This window comes from Pinus tabuliformis, chromosome 1_2 (genome assembly GCF_031772625.1).
Source record: "Pinus tabuliformis cultivar Carrire ecotype Pingquan chromosome 1_2, CPIR1, whole genome shotgun sequence".
NCBI lineage: Eukaryota > Viridiplantae > Streptophyta > Pinopsida > Pinales > Pinaceae > Pinus > Pinus tabuliformis.
In genome coordinates this window covers 340,625,334-340,640,837 of record NC_142298.1, presented here as the reverse complement: position 1 = coordinate 340,640,837, position 15,504 = coordinate 340,625,334, and the positions used below count along the sequence as shown (strand labels likewise).

Below are 15,504 nucleotides of genomic sequence, written 5' to 3'. Positions count from 1 at the left end.
CTATTCTAGGTCACTCAATATCCCAGGAAGGACTGCAAGTAGACCCAAATAAGATAGCCATCATCAAAAGGGTCCCTACTCCACAGAAGTATAGGGATGTCAAAAGTTTCTTAGGGTTAGTCGGATACTATAGAAGATTTATAAAAGATTTCAACACATTATCTTCTCCCTTATTTGGATTACTAGCTAAAGACTCTGAATTTTTATGGTCATAAAGCTTCCAAGAGGCCCTGGAAACCCTAAAGGACAAGTTGACTATTGCACCTATTCTCCGAGGCCCAGATTGGGCTCTTCTTGTTCACATCCATGCCGATGCCTCTCACAAAGCTATAGCAGTAGCTCTAGGCTAGATATATGACAAACTACCTTATGCCATTTTCTTCATCAACAAGACTTTGTCGAAAGCCAAGTTAAACTACACAGTAACTGAAAAAGAGCTCCTAGTTTTTGTCCATTCATTGACTAAATTTAGACATTACATTGATGGTTACCAGACATTTGTACATACCAACCATGCTGCAATTAAATATTTGATGAACAAACCTGATGTAAATGCCCAGATTATTAGATGGTTACTTTTATTGCAACAATTTGATCTAACTATTATTGATAAGCCTAGCAAAGAGAATGTAGTTGCATATTTTTTTTATCCAAATTGACTTTGCCTGCAGGGGAGAAAGGAATGGTCGATGATTAGCTACCAGATGAACATTTATTGGCCATTTCAGTTCTCTCTCCATGGTTTTCTGACATAGAAAACTACTTTGTATCTACACTTTTCCCTCCAAATTTGTCCTCCAAGTAAAAGAGCAAAATCATAAGAAAAAGCACCCCATTCACTTGGATTGGGGGCAATCTCTTCAAGCTAGGTCCAGATCAAATCCTGAGAAGATTTTTCAGGGAGGAGGAGGTTTTTGACATCCTTCTGCCCTGTCATGATGGGCCTTGTGGAGGTCACTTTGCAGCTAAAAGAAAAACATTCAAGGTACTACAAGCTGGCTATTACTAGTCCACTCTCCACCAATATGTAAAAAGGTATACCACAGTGTGATTGGTTCCAAAGGATGGGGAAGCCTACCCCTAGGGAATAAATTCCTCTGCAACCTCAAGTGAATTTCGAGCCATTTGATAAGTGGGGCATGGATTTCATCTGACCCATTGACCCTCCATCCAGACAGAAGAAATACATCATTGTGTGCACCGACTGCTTAACAAATTGGGTTGAAGCCAAAGCAATCAATGTAGAAAAAGAAGAAAAGGTGGTTGAATTCATGAGGGAGAATGTGTTTTATAGGTTTGGATACCCTAGAGAGTTGGTCACTGATCAAGGCAGTCAATTTACATCCCACATGATTGAAAATATGTTAAGCCAACATAAGATCAAGCACAAAAAGTCCACTCCTTACCACCCATAGGCTAATGGGCAAGTGGAAGTCACCAACCGAGCATTGGAAAGCATTCTGACCAAAGTGATTAGTAGTGGCAGAAAGGATCAGGTAGATAAATTGGTGGAGGCCACCTGGGCCTACAATACTACTTGGAAGACCACCACTAGCTTCACTCCTTATGAGTTGGCCTATGGGAAGAAATCCATGTTGTCCATTGAATTTGAATACAACACCTTAAGGATGGCAACACAGTTGGATCTAGATGTCACAAGGGCACAACAAGAAAGATTGCTCCAGCTGAATGGGTTAGATGAATTTAGGATGTAGGCCCTCTTGCACATAGAAGTGACTCAAGTACAAAGGAAAATCTGGCATGACAGAAATATCAAGGACAAATTGTTTCAAGAAGGTGATTGGGCCTTGCTGTATGACTCCCGATACAAAGATTTCAAAGGCAAGTTAATGACCAGATGGTTGGGACCATATGTGATAGAAAAGTGCCATGATAATGGCGTTGTTCAAATAAGAACCATCGATGCAAAAGGTATCCCTTTGCTTGTCAATGGGTACAAGTTAAAGGTCTACAAAAAGCCCTTATCAAAGTAGGAATTCATCAGTAGCATCAGCAAGGCAGTGATGGTGATTGAATAAGTCTCAACTTCCACCTCACCAAGTTCTTAGAGAGAAAAAAAAAAAAAAAAGAGAGAAAAAAATAAAGGGACCTAGGTGAAAACCTCCATGAGGCACTTAAGTCCAACTTTTGGGTTGAAAACCTCTTGAGGCAGCCCAAGAGTATTATTTAAAAAAAAAAAATCTCTTGGTGAAAACCTCTTTTGAGGCACCTAGGGTAGGCAATAAGGATGAAAACCTCCTTCGAGGCAACCTAGTTGTCTTTTCAAAAGAAAAAAGAAAAAAAAACATACAAAAATAACAGTTATGTTTTTGCATGTTTGCAAGAAGATGATGAGCACAGGGTATAGAGGACAACAGGCCCTACCACAAACTATGTTTTTCTTCATCCATCTCATCTCCTCCATAATCCCCATGTTCTTCCATCCATACTCAACTCCAGATTCCAATTCCAAGCAATTATGTGTTTTCTACAAAATTCCCTGTAATACTACAACAGTTTCGTGTAGGTATTACAGGAAGGCCTTGAAAAAGTACAGGAGGGGCAGTCCAGTGGAAAAATGGTGATACAAACCTGTTTTGGGATATGAAAAGAGCCATTGACCTCACCACACCTCAGCCAACACCCTTCATGACCATGTCATCCCTGTATCCATAAAAAAAAAGCAAGTTAGAAAATATAAAAAAAAAAAGGAGAAGAGAAAAAATATCAAAAAGGGGCATTCTAACAGCAACATACCTCACCTTCCACTCCATCACCACATCCTCCACTCATTCCAATACATATTCCACTTCAGAGCAGGGAAAAGATGCGAAAGTTAAAGAAAAAGGCAGCTACAAGACATCCTGTAGGAATTCCTATAGCAGCCTCTTCCACAAAAAAGTCCACAGCAACTCCAACCCACCTTCAGGACAAGGACTACAGGAGTGAGGAATCTCCTCCAGAACCTAGCAATAACAAAATACAACACATGTACATCATCAAAGGAACAACTCAACAATAAAAGAAGAAGAAAAAAACACAGTTGGAGGATATGCATCTATGTCAAAGAACAACAAATTGACACCACTCTCCAGCATGCATGAGTAAGGCAAAGGACCAACAGGTATGTCATCTCACCAATACTCCCTCATAGGTACGAATATGATTAAACTGTAGGAATAATGCAAGAAGTTGATTTTATAAGCGAAGGTGGCCAGTTAACTTGGCCACCCTCAGTCAGATAACGAGAAGAAAAAGGGTTAGTCAACTCCACACATGGCAAGGTCACATAAAAAAAAGGGGGAATGAATAAAAAAAGTGGTTAAGTTACGGAGAATAGAAATGAGAGATGATTATGAGGAAAGGTGATATGATGAACTTGTAGTGGGACCAATGGTCCAAAAGGAGGTATTCGTACTCGACCATCCAACACATCACCCAACGAAATCATCCACAAATAGAAATAATCACTGACTCCCATGCAAGTATTGGTTATTTCGAAAAGGTGAAGGCAGAGGCAAATTCAAGGAGTCACCAAAGGAAAAAGTTACTCTCGACATCCCTGCAATGAAAACCTACAAGAAACAGTGAACACGTACATCAAACAAGAGAACCTATAGGAAATAGTAAGCACCTACATCAAACAAGAGAACCTCCAGGAAATAGTAAGCACCTACAACAAACAAGAGAAGCTACAAGATACAAGTAGAATTACCGCACGGAGTTGTAAGAGGACACCGAGGGCAATCAATTCAAGAGTTCTCATCACCAGAGCATAGTAGAGGGAGGTAGATGCCATACCTTATGTGTTTCTCATCGAAAAAGAAGAAATCATCATTTATTTTGAGTATTTGCAGTATGCATAAAGGTAGAAAGATCTCTATGAAGGTCAATGAAGGATAAACTATGAAACCTCATCACCCATCAAAGTTCTTAAACTATAGCCACCCAAACCTCACACAGACAAGAATTGCCAGAAAAATATGATAGGAGGCTTCAACAAAAGAGAGCCCACCAACACAACTAGAATACACCAACATCCTCTTGTGGTAGAAATCTTTACAAGGCATCAATGAACGAGGTTCTTTGAGATAATGAGGGGATACGATGACGATGCGGCTAGAAAATTTTCAATGTCACTCATACCTTTCACTAGAGACAATGCCATTGCTGTAGTGAAGGGTTTGTCAGTAGCAATAATCCCTAAGAGTATTAGTAGGATAAACACACTCCCCTTAGGGTTGCAATGGAGAAAAGAGGACATGACTAACGACACTCCTGCAAAGAAAGGTTTTTTCTTGGAAGGAGAAGAACCAATTGAAGACAAAAATGGGGTTAGAAGGGAAAGCATTCCATATCCTTGGAATGAGGTAAGTTACCACATCATCAAATATATTTCCTATGAAGGTAGATACAGTGTAGTGTATGGGTACCACTTTAGACTCCTCCATGAGCTAATATTTGGAGAGGAGAAACCTCCTCATAACAGGCTTAGTGTACCTTATTTTATGTTACTATTTTATGTTACAATCAATAATAGACATGAGCATCAAGGTACAAGAAGGAAAACATCAACAGCTAGCACATCATGGGTTGATCAAACTCATCCTGGAATATGCTCTAAATAATTTAAGAATCCTTATTTCATGGTAAACATTTGCATACATGCAGGAAGAAGGAGCAATTCGAGCCATTGAGTATGATAGAAACCCTACTTCTAGTGAGGGAGAAGAAAAAACTGAGGATGAAAAAGAAGAAGAAACATAGGATGAAAAAGAAGAAGAAAAAGAGGATGAAGAAGAAGATGAAAGAGAGGATGGAAAAGAGGATGGAAAAGAGGATGAAGTAGAGAAGGATGAAAAAAATTCTAAAAAATAGAGCAGGGAAGAAGAAGAATCACCAGGGTGTCTCCAGAGCCTACAGAAAAGGAGGCAGCAGCTGCTCTAACTGCCCTAAGTACATTTGTCAAAGCAAAGGGAAAGAGATAGAGGCAAACTCCCCTTTACTTCAGGACAAGGAAGATCACCCAGATTAAACAAGGGAGACCTCGAACCCCTACCAAAATTCCAATTATCATAGAGGACTCACCAAAACAACAAGAGAAAGTAGTCCGTCTAGGGAAGAAGGTAAAAGAAGAAACATCAAAACAAGCTTCTTCTAAGTCACCGATCACCTACGTTAGGTGACCTGTCACAAGGTCGACCTCAACAAAAGGGAAAGGTATCCTACAGGAAACACAATTAGAACTACAGGAAGTAGAAATTGTCCTAGAGGAAACCCTATCAAAGCCATAGGAAACACAAGAAAAAGATCAAGAAAGGCTGCAAGGGAAAAGGGAAGGAAAAGAGGAAGAAATTACTCAAGAAAAAAATAGAGAAAGAGGCCTAGGAGCTGAAGGAGCCTATCCCACATCCAAACCTCAACTCCTACTACAGATTAATTGAAGGAGGTAGGGTGATACCACAAAAATTTGCCATTCCTCTACTTGAAAAAGAAAGAGCAAGGACACATAGGTGGATGAAAATTGCTAAATCAAAAGGGGTGGATGATGTAGGCCACATGGAAGAGAAGCTACAAGGAATGGGCAGAGAATTAAGTAGCATAAAAGATAGGGAAACAATGATGAAATCTCATTTAGAGGCTGAGAACACATGGCTAAGAAAGCAAATACATGAAAAGGAAGGCCAATTGGCAACTATGGCAAGTTTATCCATGGAGGCAATTCAATGCAGGATGCCAACAAAGTCATATGCCTTATACCTCAAAGAGCAATGGCTACAGTTTTAGATAAAAATCTTAGCACAAAGAGGAACTATGCCTTTCCAAGACTACAGGAAATTCATTGACCTTTGTGATCAAAGCACCCTGGAGGATAGAGCAAAGATATATGAGATCTACCAACACAATTTAGCTATGACAGATTTAAATGTGTGGGACCCCAATCCAAAGCTAGGGGACTTGGCATCTTGGATGAGTCATGAGGAAGCCAGAGCTACAAAAATTAAAAGGGTATTGGCAATAGAGGAAGCATAACCACTTTTCATCAGATTAGAACAGAGTAACTCAATGGTTGTCATCAACACTCACAACCTCATTGCAAATGATCCTAAGCTTGCACCACAATACCTTTTTGTACAAGAACAAGTAGTCACTCATTTTGAAGACATGCTAAGATTGCTAGGAGATGAGAGCCAGCAAGCCTACCAAAGGAGATGGAACACCTTACCCTACAACCTAAATATCATTCTCTTGATAGAATGAGGGATGCACCAGAACGAGTCCCAATGTATAAGAAAACATTAAAGAGACTCAAAGTCAACTAGATTGGATTGAAACCCAGCCCACCATTACTTTTAGGTATTTTAGAGGGGAGAAAGGAAGAAGAAGAAAGAAAGCAATGGGAGGAGATAGAGAGGAATGCAGGGTTTTATCCACAAGAGGAGGAGACTACAACAAAAGCTTGGAATGTCAAGGAGGTCACCAAAGCAATGAAAGACATGGACATAGATTGAGTTTCTTAGAGGATGAGCAACATTTTCAGTAGGGGGTGATAACGAGGCTCATCAACGAGTAAATTATATGGACCTTAATGCACCTCCGGCTTACTAAAATAAACTTTTCTCATCATTCTTTACATGTTTTAATTATGTTTTCCTTAATGAGGAGAGTAAATATGAGATGTCATGTCTAGTGGTCTAATGTGCATTGATTGTAGGTTTTGGAGCAAATTTTGGCTAATTAAAGTGCAAGAACTCGAATGAAGACAAACAAGAGGGATTCTAGGAGATAGGATCTCCCTCCTTAACTCCTCACTCACTTGACTATTCCTCAATCAAATCTCATTAGCTCGGAGTTGCAAGTAGCCAAGTCATGAGGTTCAATGGAAGGCAAGCCAATGATAGTTGAAGACTAGTTGATCTCGAGATTGGGAGCCAAGCCTCCCTAAATTTAAGGAATTTGTTGGTAACTTTAGTTGTATAAATCAAGAGGCCTAGAGCCTCATTAGGATTCAGATTTTTTGTTCAAGATAACTAAGCAATTTTCGAGTTGAAGCATTGTAACCAAGCACTCTTGTGTATTTCTGATATTTTAATGAAAATGAGCAGCATTCCCTTGATCCAACACTGAGTTGACTTAGAGGGCTGAAACTTTTGGGTTAGGGCCCAACCCCAGTAGCAAAGGTTCCTCTTGTTGTACATGTATGCTTAGGTTATACTCATAATTAGTTGCTACATTGATTTTGGTATTGTTCATTTGTAAGTATTGGTAGGTTTAATTAGTTTGCTTCCATTTGTGGATAGTTCTAACTATAGCATTGTAGTGATAAGAAGATATTCCGAAAAGGTTGACAGCAAGTGGTTTTCACCTCATTTCTCCATTTCAGGGATCATCGCTTGAGGAACACTTCCCATCCAACCCAAAAAGATAAAATTCTTGCTTTTTGTGTAATCTAGGGTTTTCCTACTAATTAGGTCATTATCTTTCAGTTTCATAGGATAAGTTGCAATTGGTATTTCTGATCTCGCATGTTTTGCATTGATTTCATCTCACTTTTATATTGGTTTCAAGCACTTCCATGCATAAACTTAGCAAGTAAATGAGGACAACTATGTTTTCTTCTATTTGAATAAACCCTTCTTGTTTCTAGATGAATTTATGTGTAAATTCCAATAGTGATGTGTGTTGTTGCAGGAGTTTCTACATTGCAGGGAGACCTCATCTCATTAGCCTCAGCCAAGCCACATCCACCCATGATTTCCAAAAGTCACCAAGGTCTCAATTGAATTCTTGTCTTATGAGGATAACTTGCCATTTTCGTTGAGCAAATGCAACCATCTTAAAGATTTAGCTTGAGTTCTGAGTAGGTGCATACCACTCCCATGCCTTATTCCCTCCTTATTCACCTTTTACAAGCTCCATCCCGCCTTCTAGACCACTCCCTAAGCTTTCGGCCTGTACCTGTAGTAAAACAGGGGATCCTTTAGGTGATCTATTACTTCGTGTAAACATCTTGTAGGAAAACCTGTAGTATCTTGTTTTGAGCCCGAATTGAGAAAAATCATCACCAAAGCCAGGATTAGGCCCCTACTTGACCTCCAAGTCATCAAAACCATTGTAATCCTCTTCCTCCACACATGTCTACCCTGCCAAGGAACAAACAAGGATTAGAATTTACATTTTTCAAGCAAAAAGATAAAGAAAAAGAGTCTTTTTATATTTATTCATGCACACAACAGTTAGTACTCTCTAGATCATATTTCATGCTTAGATTAGTTAAAACCTCACATGTGTTAAAGTAGGGTTATTTTGCAAGCAAGGTATGTTAGCAAGTATATAGAGGATTTCATGTTATTTTGCAAGCATTTCTTTAGTCTTTAATTCTTTCAATAGGCAGCATTTATTTTCCCCTAATTAGGGTAAATTTCCCCTCTCCAAGATGGTAATCAAAATTCTTCTAGTCAATAGAAGGTTGGTTTGAGAAACCCTAGTGGCCTATCGCCCCAACTTAGCAGTGACAAAGAGTAGACTAATTACATCTATTTGTGTATACATCATTGTCACCTCCAAGTTTGTACGAACCCCAGGTTGATGAAGTAAAGTCGGTAGCCCCAGGAGTTGCAGCATCCTTGTTGCAATACTGGTGCTCATCAATAGGGGAGGATTTCATCCCATGTGCATGTATGCTTTGATTTGTACATGCGTAGATGTGCAAGATCATCCTATTGATAACCTCTGTTTGGCCATCAGTTTGGGGGTGGAAGGTCGTGGACTTAGTGGGCTTGGTATCCAACAACGACCAAAGGCTTGACCATAATGTACTTAGGAATCTATTGTCCTAATCTGAGATAATGGACTATGGGATCCCAAAGTGTACCCATACTCATTTGAAGAAGAGTTTAGCAATGGTTTTTATTGTGATACTCTTCTTGCTGGTCACTAGAATGGACATCTTAGAGAATCTCTCAGTGACCACAAAAACACAATCATTGCCATGCTTGGTAGAAATAAGGCCCAACATTTTATCCATGGAGATGGATTCTCAAGGATGGCTAGGAGTAGGAAAAGGAGTATACATGCCTTGCTTCTTGATTGTAGGTTTGGAAATGGCGCAAGAAGTGCAGGATATGATGTACTTCCCAACATACTATCAAAGGTTTGACTAATAAAAATAATTATGCAGCACTGCCACTATCTTTTCTACCTTAAAATGTCCAACGACCCAACTGTAGTGTGCCTCCCAAATAATATTGGCACACTCACTTAAAGGAACACAAAGGTTTCCTAGGTGGCATAATAGTGCATCCTGGAGGTGAAATTCTATAACTTTCTTACCTTGTAGGAGCATTTGGTATGTGGTTCCTAATTCTGGATCCCTCTTGTAAAGATACGGCCATCCAGAAATCTCATGTCCAAAAGAGTCGAGCACAGTGGTTAGCGCCATAACCGGCGGTCAGTTGAGGTAGTTTGCAATATTATTGGTACTTACCTTCTTGTACTTAATACTCAAATGGAACTGTTGTAGATGTGTGGACAATTTCTGATGGCAATCACTCTGCAACTTTCCATGTGTTTGTATGAATTGCAGGGGTCGGTGGTCTGTGTAGATAACTGTTTCCTTCCCCATAATGTAATATTTCCATTGTCGATAGGCATGCACAATGTAATGCATCTCTTTGTCATAGGTGGGATACTTTCAGACTATATCTGAAAGTGTCTCACTGTGATATGCCACCAAATACACCTTATGGGTAAAAACTGCACTAATAGCATAGTATGAGGCATCTGTCTCAATTTCAAATGGTTGTTGCAGGTCTGGTCACTAGTACAAATGGGGCCAAAATCTGGTGGCTATTAGTCGGATATGTGACTTATTGGCATTGACTATCCGACACATTGGTGCTCCTCAAATCATTGTTGGAATTCTATTGAATAGTCAATAGTTTAGTTACCATCGGATATGCGACGATACAAATGTCAATTATTTGAAACATAAAAAGGCCAAAATGGTCATTGAAAAGCCAACATTTATAAGTCAGTTTTGCAAAGCTACAAATTGTTCGATATCTGACGGACAAAATGTCAAATATCTGGCAGGTCCCGCACCAGTCCGGAATTGGATATTCAACACAAAGGTTGTTTTGTCCGAAGGAACAAATTGATGTTTAGGCATCGGGTAATTGATGACATAAGTAAATTGTGCAATAGAAGTGTTGTCACTCTGACACTTTCAAGCTGACGGTGAAGCGTCAAATATGAAATGGGCAAGAGTTTTGTCCGATGGGAGTGTTAAGATACCGATACTTTCGTCCGTCAAAATTTTCATCGAGTATCTTATGAGTACTTTGATCGATAGTTGTGGAATATTTGATGACCTGCCTCTGCCATCAAATATTCGACAGAGTCCTGTTTTTTTTTAAGTCTAGTTTGTTGAATATTCGATGGAGATATGCGTTTAAAAAAAAAAAATACATAGTACTATTTTGAAGACTATAAGAATTGACATCATTCTGTGGCTACCTTCAATTTTGTCTCAACTTTGCTCTCTCTTTCTCTCCTCCCTTGTGGCTCTGGCTCATTTCGTCTCAACTTCATTGTCTCTATCTTTCTTTGCGTGGAGAGTGAGGAAGAAGTGAAGCATAAACTCAAAGATATTATGCAGAAAACAAGTAGAGGTGTAAGGATCAATCCATGATGTGTAAGTGTCAGATCATCTTAAGTTTGGCCCACTCGATTGGTTGTTTTAGGGGATATTGTAGGGTTCTGTCACTGATGAAAATTCAATGGATTATAAGTGTTTATTCATGATATATCTTTTGGTGCCCTAAAATTGGTTGAAACAATTCGAATTTTGAGGTATTTTGCAACCCCTACGCCAAGGGGGCTCTGAGCTACATACATCTAATTGGGCATGGAAAGGATATTGAGAGGGGTACAAGGTAACGACCATGGGTAGTCTTGTCTCTCGCTATTTTGTATGTGCACACATACACAAAAATAAATAAAAATTGAAAGAGCAAGGGGACTGAGCCAAACATTAAAACAAATTCAAACATTTAACTTAAGAGATGCTCTTGATTTTGTCAATGCAGCTCTTGAAGCACATCCATATGATGTATGTAACGTAGATGACATTGATGATATCTGTGAAGTAGACGAAGTGGAAGAGTTAAATGTGATACTAACATGTTATATTGGAAAACATTTTTCAATCGTGGCTGATGAAAATGCTAGATATAGTGGTGTGGCATCCACTCTACCTTGTAGGCGTAGGGTGTGTGCACACATGGTTCCATGATAATTAAACTAGTGGTCGATATGATGCAATCAATTATTTCCACCACTGTACAAAATACATAAATGCATATCTAGGCTTTGTCAAAATAAAAATTCCTCTCCCTCCTATATAATTTTGGTATTACAAGATAATAGAGACTACAAAATTGGTTACTATAGGGTCATTTCCAGCACTATCACCAATACACCTCATATTGTGAAACCACGTTATAAGTCGGTTTGGTCATTTATCAATACGTTGTTGAACTGCTCACAACTCATGTTCCTTGAAAGGAGAATTCACCACAATTTTTTTAGAAAACATGCATTGCAATAGGGAAGTTTTGTACTAATTTCTTGTTAACCATTCCAATAGAACACTCCTCTCAAGTGAATAAAATATTCTAATGAATCTCTTCGATCAAATTATTCTAAAAGAGAATGGAATTCACTTATATCCGTAGTTGGGATTTTCCTCAGTGGGCCCGAAGTCGACATTGTTTCGGGAAGCCATTTTTTCTGTTTGACATAAATGGAGTCGGGTTTAGGTGAAGCGCGGGTGTGCTTTTTTCAAAAGGAGTCGTTGGATATCGATCTGACACCCGAAGACATCCTCGCCTGTTGGGGTCTAGAAGATTCAGAGGAGAACCTGCAACATTTCTTCCCGAAGCAGGCGTTGAAGTCAGTAAGCGTGGAAATGGCAGTGGATGCAGGAGTAAAGGTAACAGGTGCTATCGACCGAAGTTTTGGGGGAAATACAATGAGGGAAGGATTGCTATCAAGCTCTGTTCGACCCTCGACTGTTGAAGAGCCGGGAAGAGATTTAAAAGTTTCAGGAAAAGAGGGTCAAAATCAAAGTTATCTGTTAGGATCGGCGGGTGGGGGTTCCAGGGTGGCTGAGGAGCCAAATGAAGGCATCTATCGACAGTCGGATAAGTGTTCTGAGCCATTTGAGGCTGTAGAGGGAGGAGATAAGATGGAGGATGTGGGTGGAAAGAGGAAGAAGCCCAAAATTTGTAGGAAAAAGGCGGCAAGACCCAGTTGTGTTTTTGGAGTGGATATCCACATAGACAGGGCGCTGGAAGCATCAGAAACCGTTCTAGTTGGCAGAGTCCGTGGAAGGAAGTTCTCGGTGGCCTTCATTAAGCAATGGGCTCTGGCTGAATGGAAAGAAGCTCCGGGACAACCATAAGAGGTCAAGACGCTTGACAGAGGTTGGTTCTGTCTTTGGTTTGGGCAAAGGTGCATGTCGAATGGGTGTTGTCAAAGCATTGGAGCCTAGGGAAGAGGCCTATTTTATTCAGGAAATGGACGCCTCTCTTTGATTCCTAGAAAGAAAAAATAGAGGAGTTTCCAGTCTGGGTCAAACTAATGGGCCTCCCTATTCATTTCTGGACTGACTCGGTTTTCTCCTCAATCGGAAATACTCTGCATAAGTTCCTTGATTCAGATAAATCCTATTTATACACTCATGACTGGAGCGCAGCCCGCCTTATGGTAAGTTTAAACCCCAAAGAAGGTCTGGCGGATGATATACTTTTAAAGTATCGTGGCCAAGAGTTCATCCAGACCCTGGACTATGAAAAGCTCCCGTTCAGATGTCATCGGTGCAAAGTATATGGTCGTCTGGCTCGGGATTGTCCTCGTGGGCATCATCGACGTCGAAGGCAGAGGAAAAATGGGATTAAGGCAGAGTAAAAGGAAAAAATGAAGATCACTGCTCAGAAGGAAGAGATTCAGTCAAAGGAGGTCGAAGTCCTAGCAAGTGTCCAGGAGTTAGGGCCAGAGCCTATGGAGGGCATTGGAATATTTCAGTCTGAGATGACAGCGAGTGCTGTTGTTTCAACTCATCTCTCTTCAGCTAGTTTCTCAGCAGTCATTGCAATGGAAGAATTGAATCAGGCTTGTCCCCTCCCCCCTCATAACTCCTCCCCTCTCCTATCAAGTGCATTGCATGTGTCGTGTAGTGGTGAGTTTGATCATTTATGCCAACTCTCAAACGTATGACAGACACAAATAAGGGACTAAACACAACTGACAATGTTCTAATGTCGGTTCCATCCCCCCCTTCTCTTGGCTCTACGCATTCTGGAGATGGAGGACATGAATCTCATTAAAATCTAAGGCCTTTAGCCACCAGAAAAGGAAAAGGGCTGGTAGTAGGCGGTTTGGCAATGGATGAGGTGTCCATAGGTCCGAGGAAGTTAAGAGGGAGGAAGTCGGATTTATCGAAAGCAAAGTTGAAGGCTATCATTGATATTGCTGGAGGAAAGCAGTTGTCACTGCCAGGGGTGCTTAAAGCAAAGCAATCACCCCTCGAGGTTTTTAAATGATCATTTTATCTTATAACTGCAAGGGTCTTGCTAGTACCCCCAAAAAACTAGCTCTGAAGGATCTGGTCAAGGCTAACAAACCTGATATTCTTTTTCTTCAGGAAACGCTTGGGAAAGGAGATGATATTATAGGCTGTCTGCATAAGCTTTTGCCGGGTTGGAGTTTTCATGCAGTGGATGCAAATGGGCATTCTGGAGGTGTGGTTTTGGGGTTTAATGTGAAGGTAGCGCGTGAAATCTCTTCATGGGGAGCAAAAAACATTTTGGCGGTGGAACTCTATTCCAACGAACTCTGTATTCCTTTTCTTTTTCTGAATATCTATGGTCCTAATTCGGAGCAGGAGAAGTTCTGGAACTCTTTCTTCGCGAAGTCCTTTTTGGCGCATCCAAATCTTATTATTGGTGGAGACTTCAATTTTTCTTTGGGCCTGACTGAATCCTAGGGGGTTAATGCTAGAGCGGATCCCCTCTCTGCTTTCTTTCATCAGAAATTGGCCTCGTCGCCTCTTGTTGATGTTAACCCATCAAAGATGCGCCCCACTTGGAGGAACCGCAGAATTGGCGATGACTGGATTGGGAAGAAATTAGACCGCTTCTTAATAAGCGATCTGCTGGCTGAGAAACTACAGGCGTTCAGGCATTGGGTTAGAGATGGTGGCCTCTCTGATCACTTACCGGTTCCTCTGGAGGTGAAAGGTGATTTATCTAAGCTAGGTATCCCTTTCAAGTTTAACTCTTCTTGGCTTTTGGATGCATCTTACATTAGTCTTTTTCATAAAACTTGGAGGAAAGCCGTGGTTAATGAGAATGAGAACCGAAGTCAGCTGTTTATGGAAAACTTATTAAGGATGAAGGCCACTTCAAAACACTGGGCTCTTCAAAAGAAGCTAAAGGAAGAAGAATTAATGCAAGCGGTGAACTCAGAACTTGCCCTACTCGAGGATCCAGACAGTCAGGGCTATGGCTCAAGTGCATCTCGATCGAGGATCCATGAGTTGGAAATGGAAAGAAGGAGAATTCTGCAGCTCAGGGAGCAAAGCTGGCGCCTTAAAAGCAGAGTGATCTGGTTACAGGCAGGGGATGAAAATTCCAAGTTTTTCCAGAATTATGCCAAAGGGAGAAAAAACTCAAATACAATATGGGAAATGAAGAAAGCAAATGGTGATTTAGCGCTCTCTTTCGAAGATTTGGCTATTGAAGGGGTAAATTATTTTAAACACCTCTTTAAATCTCCAGGTGAAGCTTCAATTGCTGAAGTTATAAGGGTTGCCCAGATTTTCCCTCGGTTCATAGAGGAGGAAGACAATGAATTTCTCATGGCACCTATTTCTAAAGAGGAGGTTGCAAGCGTCCTCAAATCGATGCAAAAATGCTGGAAGAATTCAACTGTCTAGCCATCCGGGCCGGGGATTTTTTCTTTTTGTTAAAATCCTATCATTTTTTATTCCCGACTATAACTAATATTAGTCCATTAATACTGCACAAATGTGGGATACATCTTAAGTACCAAAATAGATTAATAGATTTTTGAGTAATTAAATTGAGAGTTGACTTGGTAAAGAAAATGTATTTCAAAAAAATCATTTTTCACTAATAAGAAAGTTTATTATGTCCATATAATCCAAATTTTCCACTTATCTCAAATCTGTTGACCAGATTTCAACAGATCATCATATTTTATATGCATGTTTTGGATAACCAACATCCCAAGTCTGATCTCCCAGGTTCTTTTGCCGATTTCAGGCCCATTTCTTTGTGTACCTGTGTTTACAAACTTATTGCTAAAATCATTGCTGTCAGGCTAAAACCCTTCCTTTCTAAAAATGTTTCTCCGGAGCAGTTTGGCTTTTTAGATGGCAGGCAAATTCATGAAGCTGTGGGAGTTGCTCAAGAAATG

The 15,504-nt window shown here is 40.2% G+C and overlaps 1 protein-coding gene across 1 annotated transcript; it reads left to right on the top strand.

Annotated features, from left to right (window-relative positions):
* Positions 1-13,448: 13,448 nt before the first annotated feature.
* LOC149205773 (uncharacterized) lies at positions 13,449-15,001 on the top strand. The gene is made up of 3 exons (XM_089397503.1): positions 13,449-13,595; positions 13,709-13,831; positions 14,051-15,001. Exons 1-3 carry the CDS (start codon positions 13,449-13,451, stop codon positions 14,999-15,001), a joined length of 1,221 nt encoding a protein of 406 aa, XP_089253629.1.
* The last annotated feature ends 503 nt before the right edge of the window (positions 15,002-15,504 follow it).

What these genes read in the sequence shown, in the direction of transcription:
- LOC149205773 (XM_089397503.1), top strand. Translation starts at nt 13,449, where the DNA reads ATGGATGAGGTGTCCATAGGTCCGAGGAAGTTAAGAGGGAGGAAGTCG. An exon ending in CAAAGCAATCACCCCTCGAG is followed by an intron (nt 13,596 to 13,708) that starts GTTTTTAAATGA and finishes CTTTTTCTTCAG; the next exon opens with GAAACGCTTGGGAAAGGAGA. An exon ending in TTTTGGGGTTTAATGTGAAG is followed by an intron (nt 13,832 to 14,050) that starts GTAGCGCGTGAA and finishes ACTGAATCCTAG; the next exon opens with GGGGTTAATGCTAGAGCGGA.